This window comes from Humulus lupulus, chromosome 5 (genome assembly GCF_963169125.1).
Source record: "Humulus lupulus chromosome 5, drHumLupu1.1, whole genome shotgun sequence".
NCBI lineage: Eukaryota > Viridiplantae > Streptophyta > Magnoliopsida > Rosales > Cannabaceae > Humulus > Humulus lupulus.
The window spans coordinates 235,945,154-235,961,548 of NC_084797.1; the positions used below are offsets into that span (position 1 = coordinate 235,945,154).

Sequence of the window (16,395 nt, forward strand, 5' to 3'; positions counted from 1 at the left end):
TCTCGTTGGAAACAACATTAATTACGGCAAAAAAATATATCTAAATTTGAAGTTAATGTAGAAAAAAATATTTACCTGTTGCTGACTTGCTATACTAAATCACTATGTTGCCACATCATCATAATTATTAGTATCCATCTATGACTAGTAACCATTGAGAAATCTTCCATATATATATATATAAAGAAACTAATAATTAACCACACTTCTGCACCTATAAATATTATTTAGAATGGTAATTATTTACATGTATCAACTATTAACTATATCATAATTTGTTTTTTGGTTTAAAAAAAAGTTTGAAAGTTTTTCACTGCAGTATTGAGGGGATCCAAAACTAATTAATGTTCATACTAAAGCCAAGTCGAGTCAGATTTCGTCCCCATCAAACAGTTGTGAGTTTTGTTTTACTCGAAAGACTTTGACTCCAGTCCATTCTCCAAAATTTCTGTTTTTTTATTTATGAGCACAGTACTCAATTGCCGAATTATTCATCCAAGATCAGACAAACCAAAAAAAACAGGCATAATCAATCGATCGATCGGTCTAAGTTCTAACCATGGAAGTAGGAGCTTCGTCATCTTCTTCTCCCACCAGACGGAAGACCGAGTATGATGTTTTCATCAGTTTTAGAGGCGAGGATACTCGCTACGCTTTCACAGCCCATCTTTTTGAGGCTCTGCGCATCAGAAAAGTTCACACCTACTTAGACGAGGTCACTCTCAAGAGAGGAGACGAAATCTCACCTGCGCTACTTCAAGCAATTCAGCAATCCAAGATTTCTGTCATCGTTTTCTCGGAAAATTATGCCGACTCCTCGTGGTGTTTGGACGAGCTTGTGAGAATTATGGAGTGCAAGGAGATTCATGGGCAGCAAGTGGTTCCCATTTTTTACCACGTTGATCCTTCGTGTGTGAGGAATCAAAAGGGGCCTTATGAGCTTGAAGAGCGATTTAAAGATAAGAAGATGGAGAAGTTGGAGATTCATGGGCAGGCATGGAGGAATGCTTTGACAAAAGCCGCCAATTTGTCCGGTTGGAGTACTCATCAGATCAGGTAACTTTCAATTATATGTTCTTATATGTATCCAAAATTAGGGTTAATTAATTTGTAGGAAAACTCTTATGTTTTCTGTGATCAAGACTCTAAGAATTTAATCAGCAATGACATAAACAATTGAAATAACTAATATATCAGATTAGTTATAAGGAAATGCTAGTAATCAAAAGTTAAATGCAGAAAAATAAAGGAAGAACACCCAGAATTTTTATAAAGGTTCAAACCAGATCCATCTGGCCTACATCCTGTTTGATCGACTATCATCATCATCATCAATATTTTTGAATACAATTACAGTTGAGAACAAACACTTCAGGACTCCCAAGAACCTTTCTCTCTCTAAGGTTCTAATCTCAAACACTTTCTAACAGTTGTGTTTCTCTCTCAGTCCTCACAATACACAAGCTCAAATTCTCTTTCTCTGTATTCTCTCTTTCTCTCAATACAACTTCTCTCCTCTTTCTTTCACCCTCTTTTTCACGCACCTTCTTAAAATGAAAGACAATAACACACATATATATAGGCTGTCAAGATTAGTTGACAGCTAATACAGTTGGGTTAGTTAGGATTTTTAGGAAAGATCACCACAAATTCCACCTCTTTTCTTCAAATCCTAGCTTCAGCAAAGTTGTCTTTGACTCCAATAGTGGACCATAAAATCCTTGCTTAGTTACTAAGGTTAAGCAAATCCAAACAATGCCTAAATTTGCCTACAGATAACACCTTAGTACCAATGTCAGCAGGATTTTCTTCTGTCTTCACCTTTTCCAGCTCAACTACTTCCTCTTCAATCTTCTCTCTAATCCAAAATAGTCTAATATCGATGTGCTTGGTTTTCTCATGGTAAACCGGATTCTTGCATAGATGAATCGATGATTGACTATCTGAGTACACAGTAGCTTTGCCTTTGAGAAGTAGCTTTGCCTTTGAGAAGTTTCAGCTCCTTTAAGATTCCTTGTAACCATATTGCCTCTTTGAATGCTTCGGTGGTGGCCATGAACTCAGCTTCAGTTGTTGATAGTGACACCACTGACTGTAGTTGGGACTTCCAACATATGCAATCTCCATTTGTTGTGAATACATATGAAGTAGTTGACCTCCTTGTATCCTTACTTGCTGCATAGTCTGCATCTACAAAACTTTCAAGTGTAACTTTCTGATCCATCTGTCTGTATCTCAGTAGTTCCCTTTAGATATCTAAGTAACCACACTTAAGAGCATTCCAATGCTCTAATCCGGGGTTGGACATAAACCTGCTAAGAATGCTTAGAGCATGTGCTATGTCTGGTCTAGTGCTGACCATGATGTACATTAAACATCCTAGAGCCATAGCATAAGGGACTTTTGCCATTTCCTTTGTCTCCTCGATAGTCTTTGGACTTTGATCTTTTGAAAGTACAAATTGTCCTCCTAGAGGTACTGAAACACTCTTTGAATCCTGCATGTTGAATCTCTGAAGTACCCTCTGAATATAACTTGCTTGTTTAAGATTCAGAATCCCATCTTTTCTGTTTCTTGTCACTTCTATCCCAAGTATCTTTTTAACATGCCCGAGCTCTTTCATTTCAAATTCCTCTTTAAGCTTGTCTTTGATTCCCTTTATCACTGTTTTGTATTTGCCCATGATGAGCATATCATCTACATATAGCAATAAATATACTCTTGTTGATTCCTCAAGATGCTTATAGTACAAGCAGTGATCAAAATTTGATCTTGTGAAACCAATTTCCTGGACATAATTGTTGAATCTCTTGTTCCATTGCCGTGGAGATTGTTTAAGGCCATACAAGGATCTTTTCAGTTTGCATACAAGCTTCTTTCCCTCTTGTTCCACCTGAAATCCAGGTGGTTGATGCATGTAGACCTCTTCTTCCAAATAACCATTTAGAAATGCTGTTTTTACATCTAGCTGCTCTACCTCCAGATCTTGTTGAGTAGCCATAGATAACATCAGTCTTATGGTTTTATACTTTACTGCAGGTGAGAACACATCAGTGTAATCAATTTCTTCCACCTGAGTAAAGCCTTTAGCCACTAACCTGACCTTAAATCTCACTGATTCTTCATGTGTTACTCCTTCCTTTACTTTAAAAATCCACTTGCAAGCTATCACCTTCTTGTTATCTGGTTTTTCCACCAATTCCCATGTGTCATTTCTGTTCAGAGAGTCCATCTCTTCTTTTATAGCTTGATTCCACTCCTTCTTGTATTTTCCTGAAGCAGCTTCTTCTATGCTTAATGGTTCTGGTATGTCACCTGTTTGAACTATAGCCAAAGCATAGGCTATCAGGTCTGCCTCAGCATATCTTGCAGGTGGGTGAATTTCTCTTCTCACACGATCCCTTGCTAGCTGATATCCTGTTAAATCTGTGGACTGTTCTGATTGATCTTCAGTATAATCTTCACCTGGTGCGTTGCTTTGCTCATTTTCTGGTTCATATCCTTTCAGTTTTATCTCAAACTCAGTCAAGTCATCATTCTTTTTCAATGCACCTGCACCATAAACATCACAACCTTTCTCGACTTTCAAGTGAGGAAAATCATATTCATCAAACACTACATTTCTTGAAATTATGACCTTAGGTCTACCATTTTGATTCAAACAAATTCTATATCCTTTTGTACCTAAAGGGTATCCAAGAAAAATTCCCTTAATGGATCTAGCATCTAGTTTGTCCTCTGTTTGGTGTGCATATGCTTCACAACCAAAAACTCTCAAGTGTTTAAGACTAGGAGGCTTGCCATACCACATTTCATATGGGGTCTTAAGTTGTATAACACGATTTGGGCTTCTATTTATAAGATAACTAGCAGTTGCTAAAGCCTCTCCCCAATATGACTTCCCTAGACCAGAACTAATAAGCAAACATCTCACTTTATTCAATAAGGTCCTATTCATGCGTTCAGCCACTCCATTCTGTTGTGGGGTTCTAACTACAGTTCTGTGCCTTGTGATTCCATACTCATTACATAGATCATCAAACTCATTATTTATAAATTCTAATCCATTGTCGGTTCTAAGTGTCTTAAGTTTAAGATTTGTTTGATTTTCTACTTGGTTTTTCCAAATTTTATACTTCTCTAGACACTCATCTTTAGTCTTAAGCAAATATGTCCAAACACATCTACTAAAATCATCTATAATGGATAAGAAATAAAACTTACCAGAATGAGTCGGAACTCTACTTGGCCCCCACAAATCCGCATGAACATACTCCAAAACCTTCTTTGTATTGTGTGTAGCAGTTGTGAATTTAATCTTGTGTTGCTTTCCAAATACACATGCTTCACAGAAAGGTAATGCACAAGTCTTCAACTTGTCTATGCTCCCTTGCTTGTGAAGCTCTCTCAGCCCCTGCTCACTAATATGCCCCATTCGTTGGTGCCACAGATGCATCTCAGTTTCCTGAGTCTTAACTACAGATGTTTCAGCAATGGCTACAGTTTCTCCTTCTAGTACATACAGTCCATTGACTCTCTTTCCTTTCATGACCAGTAAAGATCCTTTTGTGATCTTTAGGTTCCCATTCAAAGACTTGTAGCCATATCCTTCTTCTTCAAGAGCTCCCAAGGATATCAAATTCCTTCTCAATTCGGGTATGTGTCTCACATTGTTGAGAACTTTCACCTCTCCATTGAACTGTCGAATTGCCACCTTTCCTAGACCAATTACCCTGCAAGAAACATCATTTCCCATTAGTACTCTACCACCATCAGCTTCTTTATAATCAAAAAATGAATCTAAGTTAGGACACATATGGTAAGTGCATCCTGAATCAAGGATCCACTCTTTGATCTCTGATTTCTCAGATATTGAGAAAAGTTCTCCTCCTGATGAGCAGTCATCTTTGGTTTCTGCCACAGCTGCAGAATCATTATGAGACTTCATTCCTTGCTGGTGTTTGTTTTCATTATGAAATTGATTGTAGATTGGTCTTCTCTGGTCCTGGTTTGATCTGGACCCTTGTTGATTTCTTAACAGATTGCAAAATCTCCTAATATGTCCAGTTTTCCCACAGTGATAACACTGTCTTGAGTCTTTCCCTCTTGACTTCGACCTTGAATGGTGTGATTGATTTCCTCTGGATGAGCCTCTCTTTAGATTTCTTCCTCGAACAAAGTAAGCCTCATCTTTCCTGGTTTCCTTCTCAAGTTGTAACTCGAACTCCTTCGACTTTAAAGCTCCAAGAACATCCTCTAAAGCAATCACATCTCTGCCATACTTTATTGCTGCTTTGACTTCTTGATAGGCAATTGGTAATGATCTGAGCAAGATAATTGCTTGACTTTCTTCATCTACCTTATGTTCAATATTAGCCAAACCAACAATAATCTCATTAAATTTATCAATATTTTCATCTAAAGAGATAGAGGAGTTCATTCTAAAACCATATAATCTTTCAAGAAGATTTATTTTGTTCGAAATGGATGGCTTCAGGTACAATTGTTCCAGCTTGTCCCAAAGACCCTTTGCAGTCTTTTCTGAAGTTAATTTCCTTCTTACTCCATTGGAAAGATACATGATGATCGTGTAATAAGCCATCTCCTCCATTTCAGCGATTTCTTCTGGTTTCTTCTCTGCCAAAAGCTTTTGATCTCCGAGCACTTTAGCCACCTTTTGATGCACTAAGATACCTTTTAAACTCTCTCTCCATAAGGCAAAATCATTGGTGCCATCGAATTTCTCCAGTTCAAACTTTGCCATTGTTGACATACTTTCTTGATTCTGTTCTTGAACAATTCTTTATGCGGAAGCTTTGAATCTTGATCTCTCCTCTTGATCGTGAAACCTGGCTCTGATTTTGTAGGAAAACTCTTATGTTTTCTGTGATCAAGACTCTAAGAATTTAATCAGCAATGACATAAACAATTGAAATAACTAATATATCAGATTAGTTATAAGGAAATGCTAGTAATCAAAAGTTAAATGCAGAAAAATAAAGGAAGAACATCCAGAATTTTTATACAGGTTCGAACCAGATCAATCTGGCCTACATCCTGTTTGATCCACTATCATCATCATCAATATCTCTGAATACAATTACAGTTGAGAACAAGCACTTCAGGACTCCCAAGAACCTTTCTCTCTCTAAGGTTCTAATCTCAAACACTTTCTAACAGTTGTGTTTCTCTCTCAGTCCTCACAATACACAAGCTCAAATTCTCTTTCTCTGTATTCTCTCTTTCTCTCAATACAACTTCTCTCCTCTTTCTTTCACACTCTCTTTTTCATGCTCCTTCTTAAAATGAAAGACAATAACACACATATATATAGGCTGCCAAGATTAGTTGACAGCTAATACAGTTGGGTTAGTTAGGATTTTTAGGAAAGATCTCCACATAATTAATCACATTAGGAAAGGGTTCATTTTGGAGGAATTTACAATATCGCAATGTGGGAAGTTGAAACTTATTGATCAAAAGTTCTAATGCTCTAGATTCGAAATCACTTCCTTGGAAAGTTATACTAAATGTATATAGAAGATTAATAATGCATATCCATGAAGGTGTTGCTAGCTAGCTATTTTTGTGGTTAAACTAAGATTGGTAAAAGCAAGAGAAAATATTAGAGTTTTGAGTATGAAAGTACAGTATAAATAATAATTTATTAAAATAATTATAATTAGCTGGCCTTTGCATTGTCTCATCCTTGTCTATGTCTAACATTGTTCATATGTGTTAGGTCTGAACCCCAATGGATGAAAATAATTGTTGAAGATATTATCAAGAGATTGAGGTCAATGTCTTCTTCAAGTGCTTCTTTGAAGGAGCTAGCTGGAATACAAAGACGCATGAACCAAGTTGAATCAATGTTGTGCCCAAACTCATCCAGTGATCGGGTGATAGTAGTGGGCCTTTGGGGGATGGGGGGTATAGGCAAGACAACCCTTGCTCGGGCTGTGTTTGACAAGATTTCTCATCACTTTGAAGGTTGTTGCTTTCTTTCAAATGTCAGAGAAAAATGGGACAATGGACGAAATAAGTATGATCTACAGAATAAGCTTTTCTGGGAATTATTGGATGAAGAAACTAATAATACAAAAATGATGTCCTCTTTTGACAAAAATAGACTCCACTCCAAGAAGGTTCTCATAGTTCTTGATGATGCTAATGATCCAGAGCAATTAGAATTTTTGGCTGGAGATGGTAAATGGTTTGAGTTGGGGAGTAGAATCATCGTAACAACGAGAGATGTGCAATTGCTTAAGAATCGAGTTGATCATGAGATATACAAAGTTGAGGAATTAAGTTTTGATGAAGCTTTCCAACATTTTCAAAAGATTGCTTCAACAAGAAACATTCCAATAGGAGAGTTTACAGAACTATCAAGAAGGGCAGTAGAGTATGCAGGAGGCATTCCACTAGTTCTTCAAGTATTGATGGGTTCCCTATTTCGTGATAATAACAAAGGGAGATGGGAAAGTGTACTGGATGACTTAAAAGATTCTCCCAATGAAAAAATTCACAATGTGCTAAAGATTAGTTACGATGGTCTACCAAAAAAAGAAAAAGATGTCTTTCTTGATATTGCGTGTTTTTTTAAAGGAGGTGAAAGAAGTAATGTAGAAAGAATACTAAAAGGCAGTGATTCTTTTGTTGGCATGAGAATAGATAATCTGGTTGATAAGTCTCTCATAGCTATTGAGAAACACATGGACTGGGATTCACTTTGGATGCATGATTCGGTACAAGAAATGTGTTGGGAAATTGTTAACCAACAATCCATTAACAAGCCTGGAAAGCGTAGTAGATTGTGGAAACCTGAAGATGTTTATCATGTCTTCAAAAACAATAAAGTAAAAATAAAAAATTGAGCAAGTTTTTCATTTGAAATGCAACTTTTATGTGTATATGCTCATTAGTTTGTTCTTCTTGACTTTTAGGTGTCAGCTGAGGTTGAAGGAATATTCTTGGACATCTCTAAGATTAAAACATTCAATTTGAGTCCCAATGTGTTCCTGGAGGCAAACAATCTCAGATTGCTCAAAATTCATAGTTCTAACAGAATCAACAATACTAAATTATGTTTCCCTCAAGGTCTTCAATCTCTTCCGGACGCACTTAGGCTTCTTTCCTGGGAAGGATGTCCACTCAAAACTTTTCCATTAAGTTTCGATCCTATAAAGCTTGTTCAACTTAGAATGCCAAAGAGTCAAGTTGAGCAACTTTGGGATGGAATCCAGGTACATATGTGTTTTAATAAAGAAAAATTATTATTTTGATCCAGTTAGTTTAAGCACATTACTAAATACTCTTAATAACTGTTTAATACATTAGATAGTCAAAATTATGATATGTGTCAAATTTTAGTCAAAGTTTATTTTTCAAAAATTCTATCAAAAAATACATTAATATATTTAATTTGTTTATATAAATATTCTATATTACTCATTAACAAAACTTAAAATTTAAATAAATAAAATTCAAAACTATATTTGTTTTAATTTTCTTATTTTATTTATTTAATTTTAGGTTTCTTTAATCATACTTTGTTTGCAAAATATTATAAATATAGTAATAAACAAAAAATGAAAAATATAGTTTTTATTTTAAATTTTAACATTTTTGCAAAAAATACATTAAAAATTTGGGAATTAATTTTTGAAAACTATGAATTCAGAGTTTTTAATAAAATAAAAATCTTATAGTCTTAATGAAATCTCAAAATAATATAAATTTTTTGTTTGGATAATTATAATGTAAAAAAATAATAATAAAAAATTCTTTTAAAAGTAAATTAAAAATTATTCTAATTTGATTTCTCAAAATGTATTTTGGGTGTTTGTAGTTTTTTTTTCTCTTTCAAATGTCTGCATGTAGTTCAGCTATTTTATTTTATAATACAGCATCTACCGAACCTGAAGATTATGGATCTCAGTGACTCCAAGAACCTGACCTGTATTCCAGATCTGTCTCAAGCTCCTAATCTTCAACGGATAGTTCTAGATAATTGCATAAATTTGCTCCCTGTTACATCACATTTTCAAAATCTTGAAAAGCTTATTCATTTGTATATGAATTATTGTGTGAAGCAGACAAGTGCTCCCAACTTAAGGCCGTCTATTGAAATTCTTGAACTTAACGGTTGTCAGAATCTTAAAAATATTCCAGAAATAAAGGGAAATATGGCTGAATTAGATTTACGTGAGACTTCTATAGAAGAATTGCCTTCATCTATTGGCTCCTTAGACCAACTCCAAGTAATTAGACTTGAGGACTGCCAAGGCCTTAAGAGTCTTCCAGCAAGCATTTCCCAGTGGCAATACTTGACCCGCCTTTTTCTATCTGGCTGCTCATCTCTTGAAAATTTACCAGATCTTCCAAAGACTATAGATACTTTAAAGTTGTGTGGAACATCAATAGATCAACTGCCCACATCTATTGAATCTCTTCCTTTTCTCAGAAGCATTTATTTAAAAAATTGCAAAAGGCTTCAGAGTCTGCCAACCCACATTTACAAGTTAAAGGGTCTTCACTCTCTTGATCTAAGTGGTTGCTCTAAAATTGACCACTTCCCTGACATTTTAGAGCCTATGGAGAAATTAGTTTACCTTAATTTATCTGGAACAGCAATCAAAGAGCTACCTACATCAGTTAAAAATCTACCTAATCTCGAGATGCTGGGGTTGGGAAGGTGTGAAAATCTCCAGTTTCTGCCGTTGTCTGAGCTTCCATTACGTCTAAATGTTCTAAATGCACAAGGTTGCACATCATTGGAGAGACTATCGCCTTCGAGGATTGAACTCACAAAACTTAATGTTCGTCACTCCTTTTTAATGACTCATATCATCTCATTTTTTAATTGCCTAAAGTTGGACCACAACACACGCAACATCATATTAGCATATGGGCAGCTCAGGATTCTTCAAAACGCAAGCCTAAAATTAAGGGTAAGTATCTTTCTCCTAGTGATAAATTCATTGGTTGTTCATATGGACAATCCTTAAACTTGTCTATTTTTCCCAAAATTGTGGACTTATTTTTCATTCACCTAACGGATCCAACAATCATGATTTCTGTGTCTCGTGCAGGACCCTGATAGATGTGTTTGTATTTGCTATCCAGGCAACGAAATTCCAGTTTGGTTCAACTATATTGCAGATTGTTCTGAGGTTGTCCCACTTCCTTCGAATTGGCTCAATTCCAATTTCTTGGGTTTTGCTCTAAGCTTTGTTGCTGAATTTGAGGAGTACTATTATTCTTCTGAAGGTTTGAGATTCCTAATTCAGTTTCAAGTGACAACCAAGTCAGGTGAATGTCACAAATACAGCATATTTAAGAAGATAGTTCATAGATGTGTTGATGAGAAGGAATGCCTTCTTAGTTCGGATCATGTATTCATGTTGTATGAGTCCGACAGCTTTTATGCTTGTAAAGACATAGAAGAAGCTGATAACATTACTGGAGTCTCATTTTCAATTTGTCCAGTAGGTGTAGATAAAGTAACACCTATTCAGTCGTGTCAAGTGAAAACATGTGGTTTCCGCTTGTTGTATCTCGAAGAAGCTCGGGAATTTGGTCTCCTGGATGATGATGATGATGATGATGATGATAAATGTAAAAGAAGAAGAATAAGATGATGATGATGATGACTCTACAAGAAGAAGGTCATTTTCTTAGCTTAAACTGGTCTGAACCAAGTTGATGCCTTGTAACTCTTAACAGTGTCTCTGCTGCAAAAGATCTGGTACCAACTGGAAGTGAAATACCACCCTCCTCTGCTGCAAAAGATCTTGAAGAAGATATCAAACCAAGCCAAAGTGGGACTATGGACTCTACTGAAACTAACAATGAGGGATCTAAAAGTTTTTTCAAATGGTTGCTTATTGTTTCCCTCCCATATTAATGGTAAAGTTATTATTCACAATCTCATATCACTTTTTCTTTTTCCATTTTTTTAAGGAAATATGGATGCAATACAAAATCCTTAATTTAAGAACATGAAGTTGCGATCAATTTGTTTGGTCTGCAACCAAGCCATGCCAACTTTTGATGTAGTTACTTTTAAGCTTACATTTTGTGATAATTATCATTTTAGGGAGTCAAAATGGATTTCTGATTGCACTTAAAATATGCAGATAATATTCCTAGGTACCTAAATAGAAATTGTTATAGTTTTCTTCTGTTCTTCAAATATTGTGCTCCTCAAGTTTACAGAGTTAGGCGAGGCCAGTTGAAAATTTATGTATGTATTTATAAAGATAATACAAATTGCAAATTTGATTGTGTCTACTATGCATTTACATTTTGTTTAAGAATAACCATTGGAACATTGCTTTTACCTCAGGTGAAATTCTTTGTTTGGATAATTTGTAAGTTCTGGCTGCCCTGCTAATTGCTAAAGTTTGTCTCAATAAAGATGGATGGAGAGGTGAGCTGTTTGAAGAATGAGTCAATTTTTCATGTGTTTGGTTGCTTGTAAACAGTTTTGGTTTGCATTGGTCAGGGGAGAGGGACGTCCTTTTTTTTTAGTGTGGAGAGCAATTGTTGTTCCATTGATTTCAATATGTGGGTTTTAAAGTGAGCTTTTGACTTTATCTGCTTTGTAATGCCTGTTAAAAATGTTTGGGTGAACCACTCAAATTGGCTCATAAAAAACTTAATATTGTAGCTATATCTTGAAGATGTAAAACTTAAAGCTTTGTTTGTGAAGCTGATTCACTCATTGGAGATCTGAAAAGAGAAGCAGAAGAGGACCAAAACAAGAGCACTAATTTTATCTGCTTTTTCATCTTTCTCAAGATAGATACCAATAAACCATAACATATTTTCTTTCTCTGCTTTTTGTTGTCTACTTATTCATTGGTATCTATCTTGAGAAAGATGAAATACACTCTGATAGTGTTTCTACATGCTATGAATTATCGTCAACCCTCTAATACGGGAAAAACGAGCTAGTAGATGTAAGAGATGATGCTGCTCTTAAGTTCTTATGGCTTCAACTGAATTTTAATGAAGGCATAGCTTTTTCATTACCATCTTATTTTTCAGATTAGACATTGTAGTATTCAAACTCTTATATAATACTTTGAATATTTTAAAAACTAATAATCAACAAGATAACACTCAAATTGTAGTCTTCCACCTAAAACAATGGTGTCGTGTGAGTTGAGAGTTATTTTATGTATCTATAAAATACTTTTGATATTTTGGACATACATATTTTATATTGCAATTGCATAGTTATATTACTAATCACTTGTCTAGCTTAGTTTTTTTATCATTTGATAGTATGCATATCTCTACTATATATCTATACAATATATATATATAATTTTTTTTTTAGTGAGTCACCCATTCTTAGTTGTTGCCGATCCTTTTTTGGGACCGTTATATATACAAACAAATGTAGTCGTCTCAAAAAGTGTAATTCTTTTATTTATTATATTGCTTTTTTCTTTTTTGTTCACTATTATACGTTTCATCTTTTTGTTTTGTCCATTATATATATTCTATATAAAAGTGTTATTTTTTTATTTATTATTTTGCTTTCTCCTTATATGTTCACTATTCCACCGTCTCTGTATATTATTAGATATAGTTTCTTCTAAATATGGTTTTACTCTGTCTAGGGAAAATATCAACAAAAAAAAAAACAAAAAACAAAATTAAGTCTTCCTCTTTCCTAATAATAGCCTTCCGCACAAAGTCATTCACTTCCTTTATTTTCTTATAATAATAATATATATAAATGTATTTATCAGGTAGAATATAGTCATTTTTGTTTAGTCCATTATATATACAAAAATTTTATTTTATTTGTTTTTTTTCAGTTAGTAAGTTATTAATAAAGATTTCTTTATGAAGTACGGTGAAATTCACATTCCACCAGCAGTTATATCATGACATTTACAAATTCAACCCCAGAAAATAATATCACCAATAAAATAAGCAACCGAAGAAAACATTAGCGTGAATTATACAATAAAAGAAAAGAAACTATGAATGAAATTGAGAAAGAAGAAATGAGGAGAAAATGGAGAATATACAGTGCATGAAGAAGAATGCAGATTTTAACCGACAAAGAATTACCACACACAAAATCATCAGGCAAGAAAACCCAGTGAATTATTCCTGGCAAATTTACATAATCAACGTAATACATCAATATTAATTCACTGCAATTTTCTATTTTATTTTTTACTGTAAAGTTGTAGCTCAAAGGGAGGTACGTCAACATAGTACCAAAGATGATGATCATACTCCTATGATTTTTGAAATTGGTAAGCCATGCTACCCTTGATATTTATACATGTATGTTGGTTTATAACAATCTATGTAAGTAAATAGAAAATTTAATCTTCTAAGTGAAAGTTCTAGAGAACCTGAACACAGAATACTGAAAAGTAGTATGAATTTCGGTACATTTAAGAATTATTTGTCCTCTCAAAATAATAATAATAATAATAATAGTTCTTTTTTCTACTTGTATATGACTCATACTATTAATTTGTATGTGTGCATAATAACTTTGTATTATATTTTTTTCCAGCACGTATGAGATGCAGAAAGTGTTTAAATTTAACTGATCAGCTAATTTATATTACTGAAGTACCTGATAAGTTAAAACCTCCAACAACATGTAAATATTGTAATGCGAAACTTTTTTCCCATGAATTTCAAAATTTTTGTTGCTCAAATGGAGAAATATGTTTACCAAAAAATGATATCCCTGAACAATTATATGCTTTATATACTTCCACAACACCTGATGCTCTTGAATTTCAAAAATATATTAGAACATATAACAATAATTTTGCTTTCACATCCTTTGGTGCTAAATATGATAAATATTTATGCAAAAATGAAAAGGTATTTATACATTTCGAGTTCAAGGACAAGTTTATCATTACATAAATAATTGTTCCTCATTACATGATAAACCATCTAATTTATATCTCTATTTCTATGACGCAGAACACGAAATTGAAAATCGATTATATAAATCTTCAAAACTTACTGCTAATATTATACAATTATTAATAGACATTTTAAAAGTTAATCCATATTGTTTATTTTTTCGGAATCTGAGAAATATAACAAATTTAGAAAATTACAAGATTTGTATTAATTCTGACCCTCAATTAGATCAGACAATATATAATCGTCCTTCAGTTTCTCAAGTTGCAGCAATCTGGTTAGATCATGAAATTACAGAAGAACATAAAAATCGTGATATAATTGTTTATTCACATTCTGGATTTAGTCATAGAATTCAATATTATTTTGGTTGTTATGATCTCTTGCAATATCCTTTACTATTTCCTTACGGAGACATAGGTTGGTATCAAGGTATATTGAAAACTACTAACTGTCAATCTTCAAAATTTTCATAATCATCAACATTTACTTAATATAGAAAATGTGAATTCTGCAAATGAGCTATTAGAAAAAGAAACTAAAAGTATGTTTGCAGTAATTATATTTTTTACTTTAATTTTCCCTAAGTATTGTTGTCTAATTTTCAACTTACATTTTTCTTCCAGTGGCAAAGAAGAAAAAGAAAAACATAGTGTCATGTCGCCAATATTATTGTTATAAATTACAAATTAGATGTATTAATAAATCTATTTTGTTATATTCTGGTCGTCTTCTTCAACAGCATATTGTTGATATATATGTCAAACTTGAAACACAAAAATTAGATTATATTAGAAATAAACAAGATGAAATTCATGCTGATTTATACCAAGGGATTATTGATAGCGTTACAGCTGGAGAAAATAGAGGATCAAAAATAGGAAAAAGAATTGTTTTACCTGCTACATTTATTGGTAGTCCTAGAGATATGCGTAAAAGATATATGCATGTAATGACTTTAGTACAACAATTTGGGAAACCCGATATTTTTTTAACTGTTACATGTAATCCAAGTTGGTACAAAATTAAGCAGGAATTACAATCATATGAAAATATCCAAAATAGACCTGATTTAATTTCTCGTATATTTAAAGCTAAATTGGAAGAGTTAAAAGACGGGATACTTAAAAAGAAAATATTTGGTAATGTTGTAGGATATGTATATGTTATTGAATTTCAAAAAAGAGGTCTTCCCCAAGCTCATTTTTTAATTATATTGAAACATGATTCAAAGATTATTAGTCGAGAGAGTTTTGATAGATTTGTTACTGCTAAATTACCTGACTCAAATAAACATAGTTATTTACGCTCAGTTGTTGTGAAGCATATGATGCATGGCCTTTGCGGTGATTTGAATCCACAAAATATTTGCATGAAAAATGGTTTATGCAAAAACCATTATCCTAAACCATATTCTTCTAAAACATATATTGGAAATAATGAATATCCCAAATATAGAAGGAGAAACAATAATGAAATAGTAAAGGTAAGAGGTCATTATTTAAATAATCAATGGGTTGTACCTTATAATCCTTATTTACTAGCTAAATTTGACTGTTATATGAATGTCGAGATATGTTCAACTATTAAAGTTGTCAAATATATATATATATATATATATATAAAGGACATGATCAAGTTTCAATTCATATAAGTGTAGAAGAGAGCACAAATAATATAGATGAAATAAAAAAAATTCAATTAGCTAGATGGATATCTCCAGCTGAGGCAACTTGGAGAATTTACAGTTTCTTGTTAAATGAAATTTATCCTCATGTGATTACATTGCAATTACATTTACAAGATAAACAACTTATAACATTTAAGAAATCAGATAATTTAAAAAAATAATCAACAATGATTTCATTTCAAGATCTATGTTAATAGAATATTTTCATATGAATAAAATAAATGAAAAGGCAACCACTCTCTTATATAAACAATTTCCTGAATATTTTGTTTGGAGTAGTATAGACAAAATATGGTTACCGAGAAAGAAAGGTAATGTTATAGGAAGAATTGTTACTGTTAATGCAACTGAAGGAGAAAGATATTATTTACGTCTATTATTAAATCATATTAAAGGTGCAACATCATTTGAAAGTTTAAGAAGCGTAAATGGTGTGTTATTGTCATGTTTTCGGGAGGCTTCTGTGACGTCCCTAAGGTAGGGTACGTCCGCCACATACTCGTAATTCTAGGGTTTACGAGTACGTTAGGCACTTGACTTAGGCACTTGGCCAAAAGAATTAAATAAAATGATACAAAGAAATATAGAAAAATTTAAAACTTTTATATAAACTTATTAGTAGAAATTATTACACGTATGAATACTTTAAATTTAATGTAGCCATATGAAAACTCTAAACCATTATTGCATTACTACTGAGTCCGTGCTCCACAAGTTGCTCAACAGCTAAAGCCACACCTGGAAAAATGTTGGAAAATAACATAATGAGCTAACGCTCAGCAAGC

At 33.3% G+C, this 16,395-nt stretch overlaps 1 protein-coding gene and 1 long non-coding RNA gene across 2 annotated transcripts; both read left to right on the forward strand.

Moving 5' to 3' along the window:
• Positions 1–426: 426 nt before the first annotated feature.
• LOC133778445 (disease resistance protein RPV1-like) lies at positions 427–10,654 on the forward strand. Its single transcript, XM_062218380.1, has 5 exons — positions 427–1,056; positions 6,743–7,856; positions 7,944–8,243; positions 8,907–9,950; positions 10,092–10,654. The coding sequence occupies exons 1-5, from the start codon at positions 560–562 to the stop codon at positions 10,638–10,640; spliced, it is 3,504 nt and encodes a 1,167-aa protein (XP_062074364.1). The 5' UTR covers positions 427–559; the 3' UTR covers positions 10,641–10,654.
• Positions 10,655–10,665: 11 nt separating this feature from the next.
• Positions 10,666–12,220, forward strand: LOC133778446 (uncharacterized). Its single transcript, XR_009869106.1, has 2 exons — positions 10,666–10,908; positions 11,348–12,220. It is a non-coding gene; the product is annotated as an uncharacterized LOC133778446 (long non-coding RNA).
• The last annotated feature ends 4,175 nt before the right edge of the window (positions 12,221–16,395 follow it).

What these genes read in the sequence shown, in the direction of transcription:
- LOC133778445 (XM_062218380.1), top strand. Translation starts at nt 560, where the DNA reads ATGGAAGTAGGAGCTTCGTCATCTTCTTCTCCCACCAGACGGAAGACC. An exon ending in TGGAGTACTCATCAGATCAG is followed by an intron (nt 1,057 to 6,742) that starts GTAACTTTCAAT and finishes CATATGTGTTAG; the next exon opens with GTCTGAACCCCAATGGATGA. An exon ending in AACTTTGGGATGGAATCCAG is followed by an intron (nt 8,244 to 8,906) that starts GTACATATGTGT and finishes TTTATAATACAG; the next exon opens with CATCTACCGAACCTGAAGAT.